Here is a 27,889-nt window from a genome sequence, read left to right on the forward strand (position 1 = left end):
ATTAAAAATTATTTCGCTATCATCTGCATTGATTGTATTGAAGAAAAAAGGGACTTGAGCAAAATTCCTTGTGCAGAGTAATGTTTAAGAGACCTTGTGGAAGAAATGCAGTGAGGGTTGCTCTGATTCCCTGGTCAACCATCAAATTTGCTTTCCAAAGAAACATTAGCAAAGATTAAATTTAGAAAAAACACTAGAATGGGAATCAGGACATGGGGGTTCCAGTCCCTATTATTCTACCACTAGTGGGGTATGTGGCCTTGTGCAAGTCATTGGCTTCTTTTGAGAAATTTATTTAGTAACATTTTTCATTTGCATACATTATATCTAGGGCCCCTTCCAGCATTGTGAATCTCTCTCTTCCTAACCCAAGCAGCCTCCACTAACTATATTTAGAGCAAGAAAAAGATACTCACTTGTTAGTTCCTTTTTAAAAAAAAATTTTAATGTTTATTTTTGGGAGAGAGATAAAAGAGAGCGCAGGCAGGGGAGGGACAGAGAGAGAGGGGGACGCAGAATCTGAAGCAGGCTGTGTGCTGTCAGCACAGAGCCTGATGCGGGGCTCAGACTCACAAACCGCGAGATCATGACCTGAACTGAAACCAAGAGTGGGATGCTTAACCAACTGAGCTACCCAGGTGCCCCCCATTAGTGTCTTTTAAAGTGATCCTTTAGTACGATTGGGCTGGTAAAGTATGATCGTGTCGAACCTCATAGTTTCACAACAAGCAGTAAGACCGTTTGGGGGGAAGGTGGGCAGTTACCAATTGTGCTTGGTGATGAGCTTGCCTAAGTTTTAAAATGTTTGTTGCAGGATTTTTTTTCCACCCAAATTGTGCTTTTTCAAAATGGTATCTTTCTAGTTCATCAGTTACATGTTCAAGTGCTAGACGTAATTGGAAAAGGAGACTGCCACTTTTGAACCCAGAGGATGGACTCTGCTCTGGACATAGAGAGGTGTTGTTGAAATGGTTAGAGAAATGTCAACATGCACTTGGAGAAGCAAGACAAACCTACGGTGTCCCAGAACTTCTGATAAACTTTCCTATTGAGCGCCCACTGGTGGCCATATGTGTTCTATAGCCAGTACGTCAGATTCACAGAGTTAGAACTTTTACGTCCTCAGGGACATCTTCCATTCAGTTGGCAGTAGCTTTCTAAAATGCCATGTTGAAAAGTTTTCAGAAATTCAACTGGAAGATATTGTGATTGATTATCAATATCTGTCAAGGGGCTGGACAGAAGTTTTATCACAAGTGCCATAGATTAGCCTATCTTCAGTTACCAAGTTTCACTTATTATAGATAAATCATCATTCTTTATCATAGATAAAGAAACTGAGGGTTGGGGAAGCTAGGAGACTAGCTGAACATTTAGTTTGAAACCAAGAACAGAACGCAAGCACTCTTCCTCCCCCTCCTCCTTTTGCTGTGATAGAAAATAAGACCACGAAAGTGATGTCCGTTTATAAACAAGCCCCTAAGCAGAGTTAAATAATGAACCACACTACTGCCAGTGGTGAGATGAAGGGACTGCAGTTCTGGGTTTCAGGTTCCTCCCGAGAACTCCGGTGTCATTATCTAGTGCCCCCAGAGAAAAAGGGTTCCTTCTGAACCACCTTTATCCTAAAGAGTTTTAGCAAGGTGCATGGTTCTGCAATCTTCTTAGGTGAGTAAATAACTCCATTATCTTGGTGTCACAGTGTCTATCCAAAGCCATGTTCTAGAGGAAAACCGATTGTTGCGTAGCCTCAATCCAGACAAGAAAAAGTAGGAAGCATCCAATATTAGGTAGTATTCAGTGTTGACTGGGGACCTGCTTCTCTGGATAGATAGAAACGGTTCTAGAATTCCAAGGATCTGATTCCTGGAATTAAAACATACATTGTTTTGGTTTTTGTTGACAAAAAGAATTTGCTTCTTGGGTAATACAAATGCATATAAATATTTACTGAGCATCTACCATTTCACTATTCTTTTTCTAGGTCCTGGAGATCAAAAAACAAAGATGACATAGTGACATGGTGTTTATCCTTAAGGAGCCCACAATCTAAGTGGGGGACATGCGTAAAGTATTACAGATCGATGTGATACACAGGCAGAAGTCAGAGAATGATCAGACAACTCTGAAGAGTTTGGGACAGCTTTATCAAGTATTTGAACCGAGGGGTTTTTTGTGATTTTTAAAATATTTATTTATTTTTGAGAGAGAGAGGGAGAGAGACAGAGCACGAGTCGGGGAAGGGGCGGAGAGAAAGGGAGAGACAGAATCCGAAGCAGGCTCCAGGCTCTAGGCTCTGAGCTGTCAGCACAGAGCCCAACACGGGGCTCGAACCCATGAACTGTGAGATCACGACCTGAGCCCAAGTCGGGCACTTAACCAACTGAGCCACCCAGGCGCCCCTCGAACTGAGTTTTGAAAGATGACTAAAATTCTAATGTTGTGTCAGGTAAGGAAGGGAGGAAACAGCAGGCTCAGAGATCCTCATTCATAACAATTCGTAGCATTTTTGGTGTGATTTAAGTATAGGGGGGCAAAGGGAGGAACTTAGATCCACAGATTTTGAATGCTTGTGCTCCTCAGTTTATGGCACACTATAAGACACTGGTCTATGTAAGACCAGTCTGGTTTTCTCCACAGGCACACACTCCATTCTATATTTAGATAGGGACATATCCTTGATGGGAAATGTGGTGTTATTTTGTCACTGCTTGTTTCTCATGAATGATATTGTCCTATAGATGTTATTCCTGCTTAGATACATGGTGAGGGATGGCCGGAGAGGAGACCAGAAGTGTTGGTTGGGACCAGATTATGAAGAAACCTACCCCTTGGGGAAGAAGCATGTTTATTTCTTTTGGGACAGTGCAGATGGCCGCTTGAAGGTTATGTAGCAATGCAGGAAGTGACATCAGAGTGCCAGTCTGTTATAGATACCAGTGTCCAGGGCTGAGGGGTGAAGGTGCCAGACTGTGTGGGTTTTGAGTCCCAGTTCTGCCACATGCCTGGCTCTGGGTGAGCTCCTCTATATCTCTGAGCTTCAGCTTCGTCATCTGTAAAACAGGGATAATAATAGTATTGACCTCAGATGATAATGTTGAGTATTAAATGAGTTAATACATGTAAAGTGTCTAGAACAGTGCTGGGAACATAGTAAGCCTTATATGTTAACTTTTGTTATTATTCGCTTGATTGGTTGGGTTTTCAATTCTGACTTTACAGGAAAAGTCCTAATTATATTCTTTTTGCTGCTTTTGGCCTAACTGAACATAGATCTTTCACTTAAAGTTGTAGTCTAGTAGAGTTGTGGATGGTGGGAGGTGGGAACCGGTAATGTTACGAGGAATGGAAAAGCTCTGTACTTAGCATTTAGAGACCTACGTTCAAGTTTTTGCCTTGTACATTATTTGCAGTATAAATTTGCATTTGTAACATGATCCTTCATTTACACATCTAGAAGGAAAATACCTACATCACGGTTATGTTACACAGATTAAATGAAATAGTAAAAATGCTTGGTATACAGTGGTCATCTAATAATGTTAATAAATCTGAATTACTCATCGAATATGTGTTATCCATATACTTTGGGTTAAAACAAATTCCTCTCCCAGGCTCACTCTCTGCACGTGGTTTTCATATTTACTGTGTGGGGAGGCATGTGTAGATGGGCTGAGTTAGCACAGCTCTTGAAGGACTTACTTATCAGACAATCCTGTCTTTTCAGCTGTGGGTTTACAGAGCCATTGCTTTGTTTCTTCTGCTTTTTTTTTTTTTTTGTGATGAAGCCCAAGTCCTATTCTCAGAAGGATGTTCTCCTGGCTTCTGTCAGGCAGGTGTAGCTCTTTGGTTGGGTTTCCTGGAGGCACACAAATTACCGGGCTACTGTTTTATAAAGTTGGAACATAAAGTACAGTATCTTTGAAGCATATTCCTAGTGGTTGTTCCATAAATCCTTTTGAATGTTGTTGTCATGTCCTATTATTAGAGCCATTGCTGTGACAGTCCTGCCCTCTGCCATGCTGAACGCTCACTTGAAGGGCGGGCGCTGGTTCTTACTTATTTCTGTCACCCCCAGTGCCTAGCACAGAGCCTGATGAATGGTAGGTGGGTAATGGATGATTGTGACTAAAGGGAGAGCCCACGACATCAAGGGAGGTAGAGAAAAGATGCCAGCTGCCCTGCACCATGCAGCTCTCCTTCCTGTTCTTCTTTTCTCTCTCTCTTGCCAGCTCCTCCTCCCAATAACCAGTGTCGTGAATCACTTACCAGCCTTATTCACCATTTTAGAAGATAATACAGTATTTTTTTCATGCTCTCCCCTTTACAAAAATGAAAGGTGACGTGTCTTTATTATAAAGAAATGGCCCCAGCCACTTCTGGAAAAACTCTAATGGTTAATCAGTTACTTTTAATTTAAATATATATGCTTAATGCTGAATTACATTGTAAAACTCCCAGGCTGATTTATGGTCTCAGTCCACCTTAATTAACATCGATTCTAGGAGAATAGTAAATGGGAACGGCCTTCACAATTGAGGCTGAACAATGAACTCTCTGGGTGTTGTCCAATTTGTAACATGATTTACATGGAACAAGCCCTTCCTTTCCCAGGGTTATCCCTTTTTCATCTGGTGTGTAGGACGGGTTATATATAATCCATAGATAGGAGCATTTGCTGTCAAATACTTTTGCTGATTTAGAGCCGGGCCACAAAATGGTCACTATTAATAAAGAAGGAGAAAAAACCCTAATCTGAGGCTTTGCAGGGATTCCAGGTTCTTGCTATGTGTCATCGCTTGTCCAGTCTGTGGCATTTTTACGAAGTGGCCATAATGTAAGTCAGATTAAATGCACAGGATATATACATTTAATCAACAGCCATTGGAGTCTATGGTGCTGGAAGAGTTATAAGAGCCCTGTGAATGCAAATTTATTGCAAAAGAATTCAAGGGGTGGGGGAATGAACGTCTGCTGAATGGTACTACCTGACACGGGACACCAAAAAACTTTCCAGAGTGAGTGATTTAAGTGTAAGGTTTGGCTTGTAAAGCTGCCAGCTGCTTGGTTTCAAAACTTGAAACATTTCCAAAACATTGGATGAGGCACTTTATATGTGCACTAGAGTAAATACTCTGGTTTTACTGCCAATTTAAATGTGCTCAGTTTACAGTAATGAGCTTGTATAGGCATTACCTTGTTTATAGAAAGTGGAACAGGAAGAAATGAACATTAACCATTACCAGTAGCAATTCCCATTGCCTTCTACCACAACACTGATGGCAAGTATAGTTTCTTCCGATTTGGGAATATGTCACAACTGACATTGGTGTGTACTTGGCTTTAATGCCATGTTGCTTCAACAGAGTAACAAATGCTGTCATTCAATGTGACTTTGATAAGGCGGCTCAGACCAGTTGGCTGTTTCTTACTCTTTTCTTAAAACAGATGTCAAGAGCATTCTTAGATATGGGGATCATGGGGCAGTGGGGTAGGTAGGATTGATGATATATAATTGAGTTTGTTTTAGCCAGGTCTGTTCTCTACAAGTGAGTCAGTCATTGGAATGATTTATTTTCTCTTTAAAGAATTATTTGGTGGTTGACACGCTACATGGAAGCAGTGGCCTTTGTCTTTTGGGACGTCTGGCGCAAGTACCCCTTTAGCCCTCTTGTACTCTTGGGATCATATACTGGAGACAGACAGGTATATTTAACCTGAAAGACGTAATTTGCTCATCCTGGAAAAGAAAGAAAATCCAGAAATCTAAGGAGACACTAGCAGGCACTAAGCACCTACTTAGTACAAACTTTTGAGGAAGATAAGGGAAGGGAAGATGGGATGGGAGGGTGTTAACAGGAAGAGTCCATGGAAACCTGCACCTTAAGAGACTCATCCTCTTGAGTTCAGCTGTGTTTAGACTAGACTTTTTATAACAAAATTGTCCTTACTGATTGCCTGGGACTCCTTGTCTTTATCTCTGCAATCGTTTGCTTGGCTTTTGAGAACCTTTGGGCCCAAGTACACATACTTAACATTCTGGATTATGCTACCCAAGAATACCACGATTCCCCTACAGTGTAATCCCTTCTCCACTCCGTGGGCTACTAGCGAAATTCAGGTATTGACCAAAACCACGAACACAAGACGTGTCTGCAAATAGCAGGATTGTGATGACACAAGTCGATGGCTGGGTCTCAAATTGTTCTCCGCCACGGGCTCTGTATGTGTTCTGGCTGGTCTTGCTTTAATGCTTTTTCTAACTGTATTTTCATGTGAAAAAAGGAAAGAAATCTAGTTATCCAGTCTCGAACAGTTCAAAATATTGAACACCTGAATGTTCATAGGAGAGGAGTTCCAGCTCTTTCTATTTTCCCTATCTCAACGTTTTCTTTTCCCACTACCCCCATTTCTCTTCATCATGGTTCCCTTGTTGATTCATTGTTTCTCATTGGGAAATCTGTAAGGCTTATTTTTCTCAGACTCTTCAATTCTAACAACTACATTTTTTAAAAAATATTTGTTCTCTAACACTACTTTTTTCAGTATTTATTTTCCATATCTTTTCAAAGCTTCTTCTTCCTGTATGCTCTGCCGTCTTTTTCACTCCTTTTAGGCACAGCTCTCTCTAAATGTATCAATTTACAACATTGGGAAGAATCTTTTCTCATGTCTCCCTTCTTTCTGTGAGTGTGACCGGCTTTCTGACCTATGTCCTTTCTGGATTTTCGTGGTTTGGAGGACCTGCGTGCTGGAAGGCACCCTGCTTACTCTGAAGCCAGTGCCGCGGTAGAGGCTGGGGCTGGGTTTCCAGGGCGCTCAATCCCTAGAGCTGCTGCTAGGGTCTGGGGACTCCTGGAGGGAAGGAGAGCAGCTAAACTTGGATTTCTTCCTTTTCTGTCACACTTCCTAAACCAGTGTATCAGATAATCTTCAGAGAGGAGCTGAAGTCGAGGAGGAGGGGTAGATCGGGCCAGCTGAATCATCTTATTAGGGATAGAATTTCTTTCCTTTACCTTATCCTTTCCCTACCCTGGGTCATACTTCCTCATTATTTCTTGTTTTCCTGAAGTGTTCTTCTAACATGTCAGCCCACACTGCTATCTCCCTTCTCTGAGGTACACTCCTGCAGTGGTTATCTCTACCATTCATCTTGGCACTAAATCATAGAGTGCCTTACATTATTTAACTTTCCTGAAAGTAATCTTGTCTCTGAAACATAATTATAAGTTCCAGGACAGCAGAGAGCAGAGTACATGTCTTCTGTGGGTTTTCAGTAGAATCTAAAACAACTCGGTGTTTAGAGTAGGCCTTTTGTTTTTTTGTTTTTTTGTTTTTGTTTTTGTTTTTTAGATTTTATTTTTAAGCAATCTCCATACCCAGTGTGGGGCTTGAACCCACAACCCTGAGATCAAGAATCACATGTTTCACCAACTGAGCCAGTGAGGTGCCCTTAAAATAGGCTTTCAATGAACATTTGGCCGTTTTTTTCCTGCAAAATCAAATTTCTGCTCAGCTCTTCCTTTTTCTGTTAGTTCCACCTTTTTTGTCTTGTTTTGTTTTCTATCGAATCTTTTTCTACAGGGGAGGATTGGGAGAGAGTTTTGCAGGTCCCTCAATTTTGTGAAGAGGTTACATTACAACTAAGAGCCATAACTCTTCTTGAGACTCTTTCTTAGAGTATAATTTTTAAAGTCACATAATTTAACGGGTTAATAGTTGCTGCCAGAAGTTGCTGCCCAGGATTTCCACTTCTGGCTATAAGGTAAGCAATATACTGTAAAGGACCCTTCTGTCGCAGTGCAACCAGATCTTGCATGAACTAATGTGTGTGTATAAATATATGCGTTTAAATTTCATTTCCCAATGATTTATTGATAGTATATTGATCTCGTATCCTGGGACTTTGCTAAATTATACTTTCAGCATTTTTTTGTAGATTTCTTAGGAATTTCCGGATAGGCAATCATGTCTGAAGAAAAAAAGACAGTATCACTTTATTTTCAACCTTTTTGCCTTTCATTTTTTCTGCTTAATTATACGGTGTGACATGAAATATTATTACAATATGTAATTGAAACGCTATCCATGCATACATTAATTTTAATATATTGATTAATTGAAAGAACAGTGATATTAAAATGAGTTGGGAACAGAAGGAAAATGCAAAAGCTGGGTTTTCTATAAAAGCAAATGCTGCTATTAGTTCTAAGAGTAGTAAAGTAAGCCTCCATCAAACGGCAGCAGAATACACATTCTTCTCAAGTTCATATGGAGCATTCACTAAGATAGACCACATTCTAGACCATAAAACACACTTCAACAAATTTAAAAGAGTAGAAATCATATAAAAAATACTCCCAGACCACAATAGAGTAAAACTATAAATTAATAGCAGAAAACTGGAAAATCCCAAAATGTTTGGAGATTAAAGAACATATTTCTAAATAACACATGAATCAAAGAATAAGTCTCAAGAGAAATTTAAAATGTTTTAAACTAAATGAAAATACAACTTACCAAAATTTGTGGGATGCAGTGAAAATGGTAGAGGAAAATTTACAGCATTGAGTTGCATATACTAGAAAATAAGAAATAATCCAAGTTTCTACCTTAGAAAACTAGAAGAAGAAGAGCTATATAAATCTAAAGCAAGCAGAAGAAAAATAATAAAAAATTATAGCAGAAATCAGTGAAATTGAAAACAGAAAACAATAGAGAATATCACTAAAACCATGGACTGGTTCTTTGAAAAGGTCAATAAAATTGATAAATATCTAGCTTGTCTAACAAAGAGAAAAAGCGAGAAGACATAAATTTTGAATACCGGAAATGAAAGAGGGACCATCAATGGACATTATAAGGATGATAAAGGAATATTGTGAGCAAATCTGTGCCCACAAATTTGATAACTAATGGGCAAATTATCTATCTATCTTTTTTTTATTATTTTAAAAAGAGAGCATAGGGGAGAGGGAGAGGGAGAGAGAGAATCTTAAGCAGGCTCCATGCTCAGCATGGAGCCCAGTGCTGGGCTGGATCTCATGACCAGGAGATTATGACCTGAGCCAAAATCAAGAGTCAAACCCTTAACCAACTGAGCCACCCAGATGCTCCAATGGGTCAATTTCTTGAAAGACAGATTTTACCAAAAGTCACACAAGGAGAAATAGATAAATAGCCCTGTATTTATTGAAGAAATTGAATACATAGCTAAAAAACCTTTTTGACAGAGAAAACTCCAAGCCCAGATACTTTTACTGGCAAATTCTATCAAATATTTAAGGACAAAATAATGCTACTTCTACAAAAACTCTTCCAGAAAATTGAAGAGAGGAGAAGAATACTTTCCATCTTACTCTTTGAGACCAGAATTACCCAGATACCAATACCAAAGACATTTTAAAAATACAGAAATTCTTAAAATCTTAACACCTACCAACTTGGCACCCACTCCTGAGATATTCATCACTTGTTGCCCGCCTCTCCATGGTTCTTTTGAAAAGAAATTATCTTGACCCAAACTTGGCCCTTTAATGGCTTCAAACATACGTGGCTTTCTTCTTTATGGTTACATATATTTGGACCCAAGGGTAGTTATTTCATTTACATCTGGAGGTGCTTCAAAAAATGTCCTGAAACCAACCAAGTGCTCTTCTCAGGAGGTTGACCTAAGAGATGCACAAAAAAGGAATAGTTGGTGGTGGGAACCAAGGATGGAAACTCATATTGGCTAACCCTAAATGGGCCCATATAAATTTAAGAAGTCAAATTAGTAATTAGTAACCTTCCAAAAATAAAAGAGCACTGGTCCAGATTTTTTAAAATGTTTGTTATTGAGAGAGAGAGCAAGCAGGGGAGGGGCAAGGAGAGAGGGGGACAGAGGATCTGAAGTGGACTCTGCACTGACAGCAGCGAGCCCAATGTGGGGCTTGAACTCATGAACCTTGAGATCATGACCTGAGTTGAAGTTGGATGTTCACCCACCTGAGCCACCCAGATGCCCCTGGTTCAGATGGTTTTAGTGGTGATTTCTAGCAAACATACCAATTCTGTGTAGTATTTTCCAGAAAATAGAAGCAAAAGGATCACTCCCTAACTCATCTAATATGGCCAGCATTACTGTAATACTAAAACCAGATAAAGACATACAGGAAAGGAAAACTACAGACCAATACCTCTTATTAACATAAATGCAAATACTGTAAAAAATGTTGACACATAAAATCCAACAGTATATTATACACCACAACAAAGTGGTATTTATTCCAGGTATACAAGACTGGTTCAGAATTCAAAAATCATTTATTATGATCTGTCACATCAACAGGCTAATGAAAAAAACTCATACGATAGCATCTGTACATTTAGAATTAGCATTTGACAAAATCCAACACCCATTCATGGTAAAAAAAAAAAAAAAAAAAAACCTCTCCACAAACTAAAAATAAAGGAATTTCCTCAACTGGATGATAAATACCTACATAAAACCTCTTGCTGACATCATGCTTAATGACAAGAAATTATATAGATGCTTTCTATGAATAGGAACAAGAAACCCCTTTTTGCCACTCCTGTTGAACATTGTGCTGAAAGTCCTACCTAATATAGTAAAACCAGAAAAGGAAATAACATGTATATAGACTGGGAAGGAAGAAATAAAACTGTCTCTGTTCATAAATAACATGATTGTCTAGGTAGAAAATCCCTAAGAATTCAAACACACAAAAAAAGAGAAAAAAAACCCTTCTGGAACTAATAAACAATTACAGGATGTAAGGATAATGTACAAAAATCATTTTATATTCACTAATAAAATAGCCTAAAATTTATAAAGATATAAATGAAGACTGTAAGAGATATACTGACAAATCCACAACCAAAGCAAGAGATTTCAACACAGCTTTTTAATTATTGGTAGGACATGCAGATAAAATGTTAATAACAATTCATTTGTTGCATTACTGGTGATGTTAACCTTGATTGCTTGATTAAGGTGCTGTCTGTCAAGTTTCTCTAATAAAGTTTCTATTTTTCCCTTTGTAATTAGGAAGTATCTTGTGGGAATATACTTTGAGACTACATTAACATCCAATTTTTCATTATACTTTTACCCACCAATTTTATCATCCACTGATGATTTTGCCTCCAGCAATTACTACTATGATGTTTGACAAATGGTGATTATCTAATTCCACCATTCCTTCACAACTGTTAGTTGGAATTCTCCTATGAAGCAGAACTTCATCTTATCCCCCCATTTATATATTCATTAAAATAATTTGTATCATTATGGGCTCTTGAGTGCCTTTTTCATTCTATGAGTAATCATTGCTATCATTATTTATTTTGTTGTTTAAATTATGTCAGTATTGGCCATTGGGAGCCTGGTTAGGGAAGAACTATTGATATAGTATTCATGATTTTTGAAATAGCCTAGAGAAGCTGAAAATCTTCAAGTATTAGAGGTATTTGCTAGTCGGTGTACCAACAAAGTTATCAGTACAGGTTTTTTAAGTGTCATAAGGCTAGGTCTACAAAAAGAATAACCTAGTAAAAATCAAATATTTTAACCTTCAGCATACCAGGAAAAATAGTCATCACATTTACCATCTGGGTCTGTTGGATCCTTTGTGTGCTTAAAATTTTAAGTTATTTTATGAAAAATGTACAGCAGTAGTAATAGTGAAACCCACAAAATTAGAACTTAAACATAGCAAACCAAATTATTCTTCCATATTTTCCTGGATATTTAGAGGTATTGGCCAGGAATGGGTAAAGGGCCTTTGAATCTAACTATCTGCTCATCAGCTATCATGTATGAAACAGGAAATATTCATGTCATAAATACTGATTCCAGATTTTAAACATATCTCTAATAGGCTACAGCTTATTGTTACTTCTGGTTCTTGTATGTGCATTTTCACAGTGTAATGCTATTGAAAAGTTTGAGTGCTTATAATTTTGTATTAAAAAGGATGGCTATCTTTGTGTTCCATAATTACAGGATGTTTCCATTTTTAGGTTTTTTTTAAAGTTTGTTTATTTTGAGAGAGAGTACATGGGGTAGGGGCAGAGAGAGAGGGGGAGAGAATCTGAAGCATGCTCTGTGCTGAATGTACAGAGCCCAACACAGGTCTCAATCCCATGAACCCGTGAGTTCATGACCTGAGCCAAAATCGAGAGTCAGATGCTCAATCGATACCCCTGTTTTTAATTTCTAATTTAAATTTCTAATTTAAATGTAGATTAGATTGATCAATGAAAAATTTTATTTCTACATAATATGTGTCCTCTAGTCACCTTTGTGTATACACCTACCTTCAGTATTTGTCCACTTATGAATCATATCAACTAAATTTTTACACACAGATATCATAAAAGATAAAAGAATTATCACATATCCTTTTAGCAAAACAAGGTGGTCCAGGTTCTTGTTGCAAAATACTAAATAATTAACTCTGTCCTATTAAATGACTGAGTTAGAATATCATGTTTTCTTGGTGTATTCATAAATATCTTGTTTGCTCTTTAATTCCTGAGTTTGAGAAAATAGTCCAAACTTTTGCTTCATCAACTTCACCCTCATCAGTAGAGTCTCCAGTGTTTCTCTCTCTTTGCCTTCATCTTCTGACTTATTTACGGTTGTGAAATATCTTTCTCTGTAATCTTCTCTTACTCATGATGGACTGAAATGAAAAATTCTGAGTTCCTAAATGTATTCAATGAAAGCTAAAAAGAATATGACAAAGATGGTGTCACCAGACTTCTTTTATGTGCTTTCAAAAGATGATGCATTAGTTTGGACAACACCATATGAAAACTGAAGGATGATGAAATAGTTGTAATTATTTATTCATTCTATGGCAGTTCCACAATTTTTTGTTTTGTTCTTTTTTAGCATGGTTGGAAATAATTGAGTGATGATGAAGTAACTCCTAGGATGACAAAATAGCAAAAGATCACTAAGGTCCTGTAGTGTATCTTAAATTTATAAGATGATCCATGCACCTAAATGAAAACAGTAAGAGAATGAATGAGTTTTATCCTGTTAAAAAATAAGTAATTTTTCTCTTTGATCTTTGGAAGACCTCTAAGAATCAATAAAGGTCATGAAATCTCAATTCTTACAGATAGAACTCAGTAAAGAAACTTAAAAACTAAAATTGGATTAAAAAGGTTAAGAAGTCTCTGTCAAATTGTGAATAAAGAGAATAAGGCATATTGGCAAGACCCCTCTTCCTTAAACCTGATAATGCTCTAGAAGTGAAACTAACCTCTCAATTTTTGTCCTTTGTTACCTTGGAGGTCATACTGTGTTTCAAAGGAGTGTGCAGATATGATCAACTGTGAACTGTTAGGAAGTTTGTTACATGGAGTGGGAAGAGAACTAGACCAGGAGTCCAAGAACTATAGATCTAATTTAGGCTTGGACACGAACTCGTTTCTTTGGACTGAGCAATCCCGCAGACTCTGATAACACTGGAAGGAGCAGTAGACTAGTCAGAGCCACAACGAGAACCTGCTTCATCAGACTCTTAACCTCCCATCCTCACAACTTTCTCATCTTTGGTAGTGGTAATAAAATTCTGCCATTAAGGTTGTGAATATTTAATGAGTTACTAGAGACTGTAAGACCCTGGAGGGCTGGCACTGCTAGTCCTCTTTGCCTGTCCTAGGTCTAGGAGTATCTAAGTACTTATTGAATAAATGAATACATTACATTTAGAAATTGTTTATAAATTGTTGTAAATTATAAAGCATGTTTATAAATCGTACACTTAAAATTTCTACAATTACAAGGCCATTGTGTTTATGCTTGTTACTTTTGAATTAAGTGCTTATGCAGACTTAAGGTCTTTTTTCTCTTTTGTCTTAAAAAGGGGAAACATAGGCTTCATTGTTTTAACAAATCAAGGCAAAATAAAGCTTTGGAATAATCTAGAACTTAGTATTTAAAATTGCAGATCTGTCTTCATTTAGCCTCATCTGTGATTTACTAAAATGGCAGACAATAACAAATCAATTTTTCCTTGTGTTTGTTCTAAATTGACTGATGGCTTCTGACTTCAGAAATTTTCATGGTAATGCTATAAATTTTATAGAGTAAAATATCTTTGTGTATTCTTTGAGCTGTCATAGTCCAAACGTTTTGTTTGGGTTTCTCTCTTTAATACAATAAAAATTTTTACATTTCTTTGCCTATATTTTCTCCTTTTCTTCAACTCAGTCCTTACAAATCTTCTGAGATACTAACTTGAATATTTTTTTTAACTATAAGTCTCTTTGCCATTTTAATATAATCTCCATTTCCTTTAAAAATTTTTTTTTCAATGTTTTTTATTTATTTTTGGGACAGAGAGAGACAGAGCATGAACGGGGGAGGGGCAGAGAGAGAGGGAGACACAGAATCGGAAACAGGCTCCAGGCTCCGAGCCATCAGCCCAGAGCCCGACGCGGGGCTCGAACTCAGACCGCGAGATCGTGACCTGGCTGAAGTCGGACGCTTAACCAACTGCACCACCCAGGCGCCCCTCTCCATTTCCTTTATAAGGAAACCAAGACTCTTAAGAAATTCTTGAGAGACCAGTTTGAAAGACAGGCCTTTTCCCTTTGCTGAGTCGTGTAGTCTACCCAGCAAAGGGGAAGAAATCTAACTTGGACTTACACACATAACTTGTTTAACTCACCAGTTAGAGTCATTGCACAGTTCAGGATCTGACTATAAATTAAGTGAATGCTTACTTATTTCAGCACCCTTCAAGTTCCCTGTGAAGTTACTTATGCCTCTGAGAGAGAAACTAGGATCTAAAGCGTGGTGACTCAGTTTGATCCATGGTATTTACTCCTTTTGGATATTGGCCAGAGTTTGGACAGTCAGTAAATATTTTCTCAGCTTTGTGTATTGTTTGTATGTATGTGAGACTCTGTGCTTCCATCTTTGTTTGACTCCCTCACTGGTTGGCAGGTTCGCTAAAGGTAAGAACTATATTTAATCTTTGGATAAACTTGAGATAAAAATATCATAGAGGAAATTTCTGAATTTGGGGAGAGGCTGGACTGCATACTGTTAAGGGTCTCTTGTAATGCTTCAAATTCTATACTTACGTGCCAACAAACATATAGAACAAATATCACTACCATGGCACTTCCATAATCCTTCACCATTGGTTGGCTTCCTATCACGTGTCTCACCGATCCTCCTCTGTTGTCTACTTCCATAGATTTTTATTAACAACGAGTGGCAGAACTCAGAGAGCGGGAGAGTGTTCCCTGTCTATAATCCAGCCACAGGAGAGCAGGTGTGTGAAGTTCAAGAAGCAGACAAGGTATGTCCTTCTTAGAAAAAGATTCCCTATGAAATAACTGCCTTCAGACAACAGAGCGCTAAGCTTATCCTCCCCAGACACCAGCACTGACGTTCATTCATCACCTTTTTCATCGAAGCAGGTGGTTCTTCCTTTATTTGGAGTGTTCTCTCTCCTCAGTTGTGCCTCTTCCTCTCTAACAGGCAGATATAGACAAAGCAGTGCAGGCAGCCCGCCTGGCTTTCTCTCTTGGTTCAGTGTGGAGAAGGATGGACGCTTCAGAAAGAGGCCGTCTGTTGGATAAGCTTGCAGACTTGGTGGAGCGAGACAGGGCAGTTCTTGCAGTAAGTAGCCTAAAAAAACATTAAGTCTTTACCCTAAATTTACTACTCCACTGAAATGTAGATTCCTCAGCCTTTCTGAAAATGTGGTGTGAAGTCAACTTGGGGGACAAGCTGAAGAGAACATAATACACATGAAAAATGAGAGGTGTTTGGCTTTTGGGATCAGATGGGGAGGTGCAAGACTAGCTGAGGGTCTCTTCTTAGTGAATTTTGAAGAACAAAACCATAGCTTCCCATGACTAGAAAGGACCTTCTTGCCTTCCTTTCCAACCTTAGCCCACCCTCAACCGACAAATCAAAACAAAAACAGTTAAGCAGCAGGAGAGTCACCATGAAGCTTAGGGAAAACCAACACCAAATGATTCATTTGAGGATCAAATAGGACTGTTTTTTTACCTCCCCAGAGTTAACCTCTCTTGACTAAAGAGAATCCTTCAGAAGCAGAGGGCCTCTCAGGCACTTCTGCCCCCTTTGTTCTTCTGCCACTTTCTAGAACCAGGGGATAGGAGAGATAGCAGGAGACAGCAACTGTCTTTCGCTAAATCATTTTCTCACATAAGGAGCATCCTCTCTCCTAGTGGTTTTTGTATTTGTTTGTTTTTGCTATTTATAAAATGAAAGTCAGTTTCTTAGGGAATACGAACTGCCTGGAAACTGGAACCATTTGGGAATGTCTGTTTTGTGCACCAGGGATCTCCTCCTGGATAACCCACTGTTGATCAGTTAACGTTTAGGGCGTCCTTCTTCAGTCAGGCGTTCAAACCGTGAACACTGTATCCTACCCTTCACGTGGGAAAACAGAGCACAATTGGGCTTGCTCTGGGAGGGGGAAGCCTTATGTCCTTCCTCAGTGTCACTGCTGTCATCATTCTTCCAGCCATCCCCTTCCAGGATCTGTTCATAGTATGGGAACAAAAATGAATCCTTTATGGAGATTATTTGGAACTCTGGCCCCTGTAACATTTACTTCTCTTTAAAAACATTATCTAATCTGGTACTTCAAGGAAGACTGTTCCAGTGAGGTGCTTATGTGTTTTGCAATAAAGGTGTTTGTTCCGGGTAAAGTAGCTCCTTCTCAGATGTTCACGAGACACTGACCTATTAGAGACTCGGAAAAGCCCTAGTCACTCTTTCTCAGATTTATTTAAGCCTCAACACTATTTTTCTGGCTAATCTATCAGTATCGTGCAAAGCTGAATTCTTTGGAACACTTGGGGGGAAATGCTGGTCTGCAGGCTTATGTCTTCCCTGGATTATGATTTCTTCAAGCGTGAGGACTGTATTTTACTTCTTTTGTGTTCCTGGGACATAAATGGTCAGGTAGAGAGGGCATATAGATTGTCTGTAAGTGTCTGTTTAATTGAGTGAAATCTATACGATATTTACAACATTAGACTAGTGTGTGTGTATATATATGTGTACGCATATATATATACAGACACATATATATATACATATATGTGTACACACACACACACACACATATACACACACACACACACACACACACACACACACACACACTGCAGTTATATTTTCATGTCATAAAATTCATATGCCATTCTTTTTCGGACATATGCCTCACCATGATCAGTTCCCTTTTGCCATTACACTTAAATGAGATTTCTGTTTTTAAATACTCCTCAGGCCATGGGAGGAGTGATTTTTAATAAGAGATAGCCTCTGGAATAGATGGGAGCTTCTGACCAGAAAATGAAGTTAATACCTCATCCAAGTAAATATAATTAATCGAAAATAAACATAGGGCTGGCAACCCTCAGGTGAAATTGGCTGTTGTCAACAGCTCATTGGGACCATGTAGGTGGCTCAGATTCTGGTTACTGACTGCACTTCACTCTATACTGTGTGGAGCTTGGCTCTGTGCTGGCTGCCTGGAGAACATAATGCCCATCTCCTGAACATATACGTGTTCTCAAAAGTACTGGGAAATAATTGGATTCCCGTTGGTAAAGGTGAGCCAATGTACAGTGATAAGTGATGGGATCTTTTAAAATGAGTCCTATCTTATATGCACGTGAGTCCCATCAGATCCTTACCCACGTGAGTGGGTATGTTGCCCTGTAAGTGATTGTATTTTTATGTCATCGAATGGAGAATATTTCCATCTTAGTTTTGTCAGCACTCACATCATTTTCACACCAGTATGAATAATAAAGTGTCCTCACAGAGAAGGACATGAGATTATAAACATATGTTTTTGCTTATTTTGAATTCATTAAACTTGTAACACCTTCAATATTTCTCAAGTCTAAATACTCCTTTCTCATTTCAGTGTGTCCATGTGGCTTTTTATGGTTGTTGCTACAATTCAAGCAGTTTAGGAACACCTCATTCAAATAGTAACATTTGTAATCTACAACTGCTCAGTATGTCTATTTTTATTCAATGGAACAGATACTTCACTTTTAATAGGTAATGGTTGTTAACATAAATATTTACCAAAAAGCAGCCCTGAAGTTGTTAAAGTATGAGCTTCCCTAGAGGAGCTCTTGTTTATTTGATGGTAATAAATAAAGTCACTGTGCACGGTGGATATTCCATTTCTCAGCAGGGGTCTTGGCAGCGGTGGAAAATGCTTTATATTCTCATCAGTTGCATAAAGGCCCATGTCCCTGCTCCTCTTTATGGATTCAGATTACTGGTCTAGACTCCAACACATCCCCACGCAGCTCTGATCATTAATATAACAGAAGCTGGTTTGACAGGCAGAACATTTCTTTATCGTTAGTTGAAGAAACGTTGTGTTTATGCATTTGGATAGTGGTTACTGGAGACGCACAGGCACAAAAACATGTGCATACATATTCATTGTGGTTTTTACTAGAGACTGACCTAAACTGGCAGTACTAAAAAATCTTTTCATTTGGGAAATCAGAACTGACCAGGTATGAATCACTATTCGTATTCATTCACATTCTCGCTCTTCCATTTTCCTCTGCTCTAGAGATTATTTTGTGTGTCACTGGAAAGTTCTCTCCATTTCTTTTCGTACAGACCATGGAATCCCTAAATGGTGGCAAACCGTTCTTGCAAGCTTTTTACGTGGATTTGCAGGGGGTCATCAAAACTCTTCGGTACTACGCAGGCTGGGCTGATAAAATTCACGGGATGACCATTCCTGTAGGTAAGTGAAATCTGAGCACATCGAAAGGGAAACCAGAAACACACTCACCATCCAACACAAACAGTAGCCCCATAGAATGCAGATAGGAGCAACTCGTGTCAGACACATTACATATGAACCAAACATATTACATCACTAACTCTGACAACGTCCCTGTTTCTGTATGTAGACAGTGTACATATAAGTGCAGGGACAAGCCACTTACGTCACTACAGCAGTTGGCTGAGGCACACGTATGGGTTTGTCTGCTGCTAAGTACTCAGCACTGTGCTACGTCAGGTGCTGGGAGTGTGGAGAGGTATTGGACGTGGGGAAGTCGGGGAAGTTATCAAGGACATTAAGACTTGGTCCTTTCCTTCCTGACCGTGAGATCTACTTATTTGGAAGAGGACACTCTAAATGTTAACAATTGTCTCTTAGAGGAGAGATTGTGGATAACTTATTTCTCTTTTTTATATTTTTCTGTAATAAGCATGAATTACTTTTTCAATCTGTAAACACAACAGCCATCCTTTCTTTTAAGATCCAAGTTAGGAGAGAAAACCAGCGGCACAGAGATCTCTATGGGAGAGTTACAGTTAGGTGCTGAGTTGTGTGGCCTTGCCTGTCAGTGGTGTAGTCCTTTAAAGGAGAGGGCGAATGTGCAGACTAAGTCAGTGGACAGGTCCCAATCTGCACGTGAGGTGCCAGCCATCCGAATGCCAGATTGAGAGCTTTCACAGCAAGCCCAAGGTGAAGGCACTATTATAGCATCCTCACTGACAGAGGAAGTAACTGAGGGCTAGTGAAGTTAAGTAGTTTTCCTAATTCACCAGCAAGCAAGCTGTAGAGCCGAAATTCTGACATTAGAGCCTGGTGAATCACTTCACTAGCTGATGCGTTTTCAATACTGGGAAGAAGAGGTAGGACAGGAAAGGGAATGACTGCAGGAGATGTGAGGGTGTTGGTAGTGGTGAGCAGACATAAGGACAGGAAATACATCTTCACCAGTGGCTCCTGGTGGCTGCTAAGTACCGTGCCCAGGCCTCTACCTAGGTTTTCTGGAAAACAGCCTGCTTTCCGTGTGCATCCTAGGAAGTGTGGAAAGCAAGGCTGGGCACTTTGGACTGCCCCCTGAGGCCCTTCTCAGGCCAAGGGGTTGGTTTACCTGGAACGGGGGTGGCCAGCAGATAGTGCGGTGGGCTTAGAGCAGTTCTTCTCAAACTTTGATACACATACGTATCATTTGGGGTCTTTGTCAAATGCAGTTTCTGATGGACTAGGTCTGGGGTGAGACCTGAGGTTCTGCATTCCTAACCAGCTGCCAGGTGATGCCTGTGCGGCTGGTTCTCTGCCTCGAGCAGCAAGGAGAGGGTACAGAGACCGGCACCAGCCAAGTGGCTGTTGGGATGCTTCATTTAGGCATGGGGCAAGAGGAGGAGTCACAGTAAGAGTGGAGAAGGGACAGAGATGAGACTTCAAAGGTCTATTTTAAAATTACCTCCATGATATACAGCAACATGTGGAATGTTAGCCTTTAGAAAATGGGTTTGCAGTTACAGGCACTCTTCCTTGCCACCCATAGGTTTTCTTTGTTCAGTATGGAGAAGATTGCTCTTAGGGAATGTCAGACTCTTGGTTCAGTTTTGTCTGTGAAGATTTTACAGAATTCCTGTTCTCTAGCATTGCTGGCAGGATTTGGGAATGGCCTGAGTGGAGCAGGGTTACTAGGTAGTGTGAGCATATCTGTTGGAGGGCCTGAGAATTACAATTTTTGTTAAAAACAGGACATGTGTCTTCCTTTTTAAGCTGGCCTTTCCTGTTTCAAGGCAGAAATGTAAATTAACAAGACCAAAGGCCCTGGTGTTTTTTTGCATCCCCTCCCCTCGCCATTTCACTATTAAAACAAAATGTGTTTGGGGCATTTAAATATCTTTTTTAATGACTTATAAATAATCTCAGAAATGAGGTGAAACAGAAGGCTGTACACATAAATCTCTATTTGGCCTAACAATGTCTTGGTTGTCTTTTGCTTTCTTAGGAGAGAAGACCTTGATAAGATAGAGATTTATCGAGTCTCTGATGTTTGATGCCTTATTTTACTCTATCTGGCAAGAGGTGGTGTGTGTATAAGCCTCACTGTTTTCACGTGATGCTCTTTGGAGTTCCTGAGGATGTTGACCTAGGAGTTAGGAATACAGGGCTCAGAAAAGGCTTTCACAGAAGTCCCTCTCACTTTTACTCACACACTGGTGTTCAGCCTGTGAAGGAAAAAAATGGGGAATTTTCTTATATGCTAAGTAGTTTTTAGTTTCCCTGTGTTTTCTTAAAGTGTGTTTAGAGGTGACGTGACTCTCAAGGGAGTCAGGAGAAGGCAGTACCCCTAGGAGGCTGGGGATCTGAGATGTAAGAGCTCTGGCTGTGGTGCTCCAAGCAGATGAGGGAAGGACGGAGGCAAACATGAACTTGGCAGCTTTCCTCTCTGTTCCAGGTTTAGGTACATTTGAGCTTGCCTGTTGTAGGCTACTGAGAATTCTGCTCATAGGCCCCTCTGGCTAGTTCAGTACTTAGGGATTCTAGCTGGACTGAACCCGAGGTGGGAGAGCATAGGGGAAAATCAGGGAAAGGGGGAGGGGTCATTATTATTCACTTATTTATTCTCAGATATGTTCAGTCAGTCCTTTTGTGTTTGTCATTTGTAACTCCATAATTTATCATCAGCTTGGTTTTGTTCCTTCTCAGGCTTTTCCACTGAAATCTAGAACATAAGGTTATTAGTCTCTAACCATGAGGTCTTCATTGTGTTACATACATTTCTCTGTGAAATACCTTAATTTTACATTTGGAATTACAACATGAAGGAATAATATATATTTGTACAGTACTTGATTGTGTAAACTATTTCACCCCCAGGACCTGTGTGATTCTGTGTATGATCCCTGTGAAACAGTTTGGGTTTTAAAAGGTACTCCATTTTACAGATAAGAAAATGAGACAGCAAGGATTTAGTGTCTTGAACAAGGTTACATGGCTAGTAAGTGGCAGGCCTGAGATTCAAACCCAGGTCTCTACTGGAGGCCCTCTTCTTATGGAGACTGGTTCAGCAGGGCAGGATGATGAAGAGGCCAGTCACCCTGGTGAAGTCTTTAACCCTCTGAAGGTTTTTAGATCAATATGCTTTTTATTCTCGTTATTCATGGTAGTTATGTTATGTAACGTCGGCTTGCACACTGAATCAGCAAATACCAAATCGTTGCTTCTAGAGGACATATGGGAATGAAAAGCACAGTTTAATGAAAAGCACAGTTCTTTCTGGTCACCTGTAAAAAGTAAACTGGAAAACTGTTTTGTTTTGTTTTATTTTTTGAGAAAGCGCTTGCACAGGTGAGAGAGACCACGAGTGGAGGAGGGGCAGAGAGTGGGAGAGAGAGAATCCAAAGCAGGCTCCGTGCCCAGCGTGGAGCCCGGTGCGGGGTTCCATCTCACAACCCTGAGGTCATGACCTGAGCCAAAATCAAGACACGGACACTTAGCCAACTGAGCCACCAAGGCGCCCCAGAAAGTGTTTTTTTAATCTCAAAAATATAAGATTACTTAGTTTCATTGAAGGATATTCTGTGGTTCATCCAGTTTAGTATCTCTGACACTAAAGCATGAGAACCAAAAAGAGCAGGAGGAATTACACTATTGTTTCTTTCACTCCTTCCCATTTAGGAAGGCAGGACAGTCTGCCAGCTAATGGGAAGAGCTCTTCCTTCATCTCCTGTATCAGATAACAACTTCAGCCTCTCAGTCATTCACTCTTTGCTTCATACAGTCATTCATTTTTTTGTTTTGTTGTGTTTTATTTGTTTGGGAGCATCTGCTGTGTTTCATGTCTTGTATAAAGCACTGGAGATACAAAGGTGAGTAAGTAAGATGTTCAAAGAATAGTAAAGAAAACAAGCCAATGGACAAACAGTTGAAATATAGTGTAGCTCATTCAGCTATGGAGGCATGAAGTTCTCCACTGGAGAGGCAGTTCAGCTGGTAGTAAGGCTTCCTGGAGAGGGAAGCGGGACGTACGAGATGAGTGGGCACGTAAGTGAAAATGGAGGAGGCTATCACAGGTGGTGGTAATAGCCTGTACAGAGCATGGAGGGAGGAGAGTACGGTGCGGTAGTGGATCTGAAAGCATAGCTGGGTTGAGAAGACCCTGGGGCTCTGGGGCTTGGTAAACCATGCTGCAAGTTTTATCACAGCAATGGTGAGTCACTGAATCATTTGAAATAGACAAATGCCTTGAACCAAATTGTGTTTTACAAGGAGCACTTTGATTATATAATGGGTACTTAGAACAAGGACCTGCTTTTTCCCCTCCCCCTGAAGGGTAGCTTAGAATATTTGGGAAGAGGAGAAGTGGGTTATGGCATTAGCACTTTGAACTCTCCCCTGGACAGCTCTTTCTCCCTCTGAATCGAGAGATTCTCCCATCCCTCTCTCTTCCCTCTCATGCAAGGCCCACGGTCGGACATTACCACAGAACTGTGCGGTGTCAGTGTGATTGACAAGGGTCTCAGTGTTGTTCACTTGACAGCACTGGCTTTTATTTCCTGCCGTGGTATTCAACGGAGCTCTTCTTTCTGACCATAAATCCTGTGCTTTGACCCTTTTACTATGGCAGCTCCTAATTATGCTGATAAATAATAATCATTACTGTGATTTATTGATCACTTTGTGCCCATTATATCATCTCTAATCTCATAGCAGCCCTGCAGGGGAAATGTTATTTTCCCCATTTTGGTTATTTTTAACCTAAATCAAAATCCTCTGCTTCTTCTCATGTCCACAGACTCCTTGTGATGGAGGAATGATCCAAGCATGTTTCCAGTTTACTGGGGGAGATTAATTGATCTGCACTACGTACGATTTTTCTCTGTTTAACAATTGTTGGTTTTATTGATTTTGTGATATGTAAGCAGGGAAAATGTAGTCCGTGCTTCAAGCTGAATCCTGACATCAAAATGGCCTTAATGATACATTAGAACAAGCTAAAAACTCCACCCAGATCATATGTAATTATTTGTCCACTACACCCCCCCCCATCAGTTTTACCTTTTAAACTAAAGGAAAGGCTACAGATGTGCAAGGCACTGACTCAAATCGTAAGGTGTTGCCTTCAACAGCTGACTCTAGTGTGCACATACAAAGCATGCATATGGTGAGATCTTTTGTTCACTCACTGAGCTTGAGGAGAAGCGGGGTCCTCAGTGGTACCTGAATTGCTGGCGACAGGAGGTTGTGAAGTCGGCCTCACACGTAGCCTCTTTGAGGAGGTTTGACTACAAAAGACCTCCTGGGCCCCAAGGCCAGTCCACTCATTTCTCAGACAAAGAAACTGAAGTCCAGAGAAATCATCTTTTTTTCAAGACTGCATAATAGTGTCGTGGTGGAGTTAAGATATCTTCACGACAGACTCAGGAACGCTTCATCTAACTCCTGAGAAGCTACCAGCATACTACCAGAAGAATAGCGTTAACACTGCTGTGTACTAGCATGAAGTCTCAGTGATTGTGTAGGCATTTATAGAGCTTATCATGATAGTTGTAAATGTTCAGTGAGGTCTTTTCAGTGTCAGAATACATAGGTATCTGCTAGGGCACATGATGGAATAGCTCATTGTTCCTGCTCTAATCATTTAATACTGGCATCATCAGAGGGGTTACCAGCTCTTCAAAAGGTAACTGTGCACCCAGATTAGAGATTGGAAGATGACCTACCATTCACTGAATTGTGTTACATATTTTTATGCTATTAAATAAACTCACTTTTAGTGTTAACAGGTATATAAAATTTGCTGCAGTTCTTGAAATACTCTTAGTATTGTAATTGGGATCTAGTTCTTGAGGTCTCTGTTAGATAAATTTCTCCTCAATTTCTGGCACATTTTAGATTTTTATGATTTTATTGACAATACAGATTTTCTAAACATACTGTAGTTCATGTAGAGACTGCCAGTGGCAGATATTCCTATGAGAATAAACATTCTGTAAAACAAAAACAAAAACAAACAAACAAAAAGATTATTTCAAGCAATGACAAAATCTGCCCTAAGAAGTAGTGATAGGGGCACTTGGGTGGCTTAGTTGGGCATCTGACTTCACCTCAGGTCATGATCCCACTGCTTGTGGGTTTGAGCCCCACATCGGGTTCTGTGCTGACACTCGCAGCTCAGAGCTTGGAGCCTGCTTCAGATTCTGTTTCCTTCTCTCTGCCCCTCCCCCGCTCAAGCTCTATCTCTCTCTCTCTCAAATATAAATAAAAACATTACAAATTTTTTAAAAATAAAAACATAGGTAATGATAACTCTGAAGGAATAATACAAATAATAAAGTTGTTCTAAGTAACTGAATAATTGCTGTCTCTTCTGTGTAATTAGACAAGTTCCCATCAAAGAACATAGAACAGTGGCATGATATTTTCCCAAATACAGAAGAGGCTGATTCTGTTCCTCATTTCTAAGGTCAAAGACTTTTCTTAATACAGTTCTAGAAATGGCTCAGTCTAAACATTGTCAATAAAATGTGATCCATAGTTCACCCAGATTAATGGTATAATAAAGTATTTAATTGTAAGATTTTTATATTCTTCATGAGGTGTAAACATTCAAATATAAAAACACGTCAGAGAAGTTGCCTCTTGGTGTGTTTTAAAATAAACTTTTAAAAAACATTTTTTTAATGTTTTATTTATTTTTAAGATCAAGAGAGACAGAGCATGAGAGGGAGACACAGGCTCCAGGCTCTGAGCTGTCAGCACAGAGCTCAACGTGGGGCTTGAACTCATGAACTGTGAGATCATGACCTGAGCTGAAGTTGGACACTTAACCAACTGAGCCACCCAGGCGCCCCTAAAATAAACTTCTAAGAGAAGTACCTGTTACTCTGTCTTTTTTTTTTTTACTTTTTTGAGTGCAATAGAAAAGAGGCTGAGAGATAAAATTCCTATATATGTGATTTTGTGTTTCTATTTTGGTATCTCATCGCTTCTTTAGTTTTCTGCACCATAGTTATGTTCTAACTTGTTGGCTCAGAACGTTTTTCTGGTATTCTCATCAAATACAGCCCTTTCTTGCTGAGTCTGAGCTCTCTCTGTAATACCCCATATGGGTAAGAAGACCTAAGATCATCGTAGCCTTAAAACGGAGTATCTGAGTTTGGGTGGCGATTTTTTTTCTCTATCAAGCTGAAGCACTTTATAGCACAAAGCCAAAGAAGTGAAGGGAACAGCTTTTTAAGTCATCTTGCCAGATTTAGAGGACATTATTAACATAAAAGGTGGAAAAATGGGCTGTTCCTTTCTCTTAGGGAAGAGTTCTCGGTGTGTACCCTCTTAGGAATATGAGAGAGAGAGAGAGAAGTAACACTGTGACCCCTTTGAGTTGACTCTGCTTCTATGAAGAGGAGAGAGGCACTCAGTCCTGGGCTGCCCCATCTCAGGGGACGTGGTGTTGCACTGCAGTGTTCCCTTTAGATCTTACCTCCTGGAGTTTATGTGAGTTCTCTGTGTCCACATACCAAATCCCCACAGAATCTTCTTCACTCTTCACAAAAGCATTGTCTTTTCCCCCTCATTTGCACTCCATGACATCACATCATACTCTTGATTTTGTGGTTTGTGATACCCGTCTAAATCCAACACTCTGTTCACAGGAAAGTCTTAAAATGTTTCTAAGGGCAATGAACTGCAAGTCTGATGACCCAGATTCAAGTCCAGAAGCCACAGTTTAGCCAGTTAAATCACTATAGACCTTACCACTGTGTGCCATTTTTTTTCTCGACTTAGAAAATACAGATAATAACTGTTGCCCTACCTTTTCCATAGAGTTGTTTTGAGCACGAAATGAGATAAGAATGTGAAAATAGTTTGTAAAGCTTTATAGAAATACATGTGTTTTGTTCTTATTTTAGTATTTTTTAAATATTAAAAAGGTGGATCAGATTCTCCTTCACTTAAACTCCTTGCAGGCAAATGAGGAGAGTTACCAGAGCTAAGCAAACAGTGAGTAAATAGAAATGAACTCAGCAACTATAAAGCAGCTATAAGTCATCATGATACACTTGGAGCCTGGGCTGTAGATCAGAAGCACCATAATCACCTGGGAGCTTGTGGAAATGCAGACTCTCAGGTCATGCCCCAGGCTTACTGATTCAAAATCTGCATTTTAACAAGCTCTCCAGGTTCTTCATGTACACATGTAAATTTGAGAAGCACAGTGGCCTGTCCCACCTGGCACTGGAGCATGCAAGGTGATTCCACACAGTAAAGTAGTGAACATTTTTTATCTGAATTATTTGGTTTGAAGCAAATATTGCTAGCTCACGAAACCTGTTGCGTCATAGATGTTTTTAAGATGAGTCTAACAAGTAGCTATTTACATATTTTTAAAAGCTGATTTAACAAACCTTTAAGTAATAGAGTAAGTGATACTTGGATGCGACAGAAATTATGAGGGTGTCTCTCAAGTGATTGGCCTTTGGGTAACGTCAGTGTAGGAGCTTGGTGGGATTCAGGGCAGGGCCATAGTGCCGGAAGGACCTGTGGTGCCACTAGCCCTAGCCAAGGGCCCACGTAGAAGGCATAGCTCTCACGATTGCCAGGCATCCTAGGTCAGACTAGGGGTGTCCAGAATTATCTTCCACTAACCAGATGAGAATACAGACTAAGCTCAAGGCCAGGGCCCCTTTATGTCTTTCACTCAGGATTTTTTGAGGAAGAGTTCAAGCACCAAAATACCCTTTATTTCTTTATTTCCTGCTTAGAGGATCTGTGGGGATAGAAGATTCTCTAGTCCATTCTTTGTGCCAGCCTTTAGCTAAATGTCAAGTCTGTGGACAGTTCATCCCAGAAGTGTTCACTCCCCATAACTCAGTTTCTCCTGGGACACACTTACAGAGTCAAGTTCAATTCCTTATGAGGCCAGCTTTGTAAGATTTTGCCTACTTTTTTTCTCTTCTTTCATTTTTTCAGTAACTTTCAAAATTATGTAAGGAATACAACTAAATTCTCCAGTCATTAGAATATAGAGGGGGACACGCTCCATCTGAACCGCTCCAGTTTCCCACATGTGCTGC

General features: G+C 39.8%; 1 protein-coding gene across 8 annotated transcripts in view; it reads left to right on the forward strand.

Moving 5' to 3' along the window:
* ALDH1A2 (aldehyde dehydrogenase 1 family member A2) overlaps positions 1–27,889 on the forward strand; it is a 128,318-nt gene that overhangs the window by 49,518 nt on the left and 50,911 nt on the right. For all 8 annotated transcript variants that reach the window (XR_013556309.2, XM_060618398.3, XM_078448646.2 and 5 more), the window contains 3 exons: positions 15,225–15,329; positions 15,512–15,652; positions 18,668–18,797. Coding sequence is in view for 7 of the 8 variants with exons in the window: in XM_078448646.2 (XP_078304772.1) it covers positions 15,225–15,329; positions 15,512–15,652; positions 18,668–18,797 (376 nt within the window). In the remaining variant the exon portion in view is untranslated. The remainder of the gene's footprint in view (positions 1–15,224; positions 15,330–15,511; positions 15,653–18,667; positions 18,798–27,889) is intronic.

The sequence above is a fragment of the Panthera onca genome, chromosome B3 (assembly GCF_046562875.1).
Source record: "Panthera onca isolate mPanOnc1 chromosome B3, mPanOnc1 haplotype 2, whole genome shotgun sequence".
NCBI lineage: Eukaryota > Metazoa > Chordata > Mammalia > Carnivora > Felidae > Panthera > Panthera onca.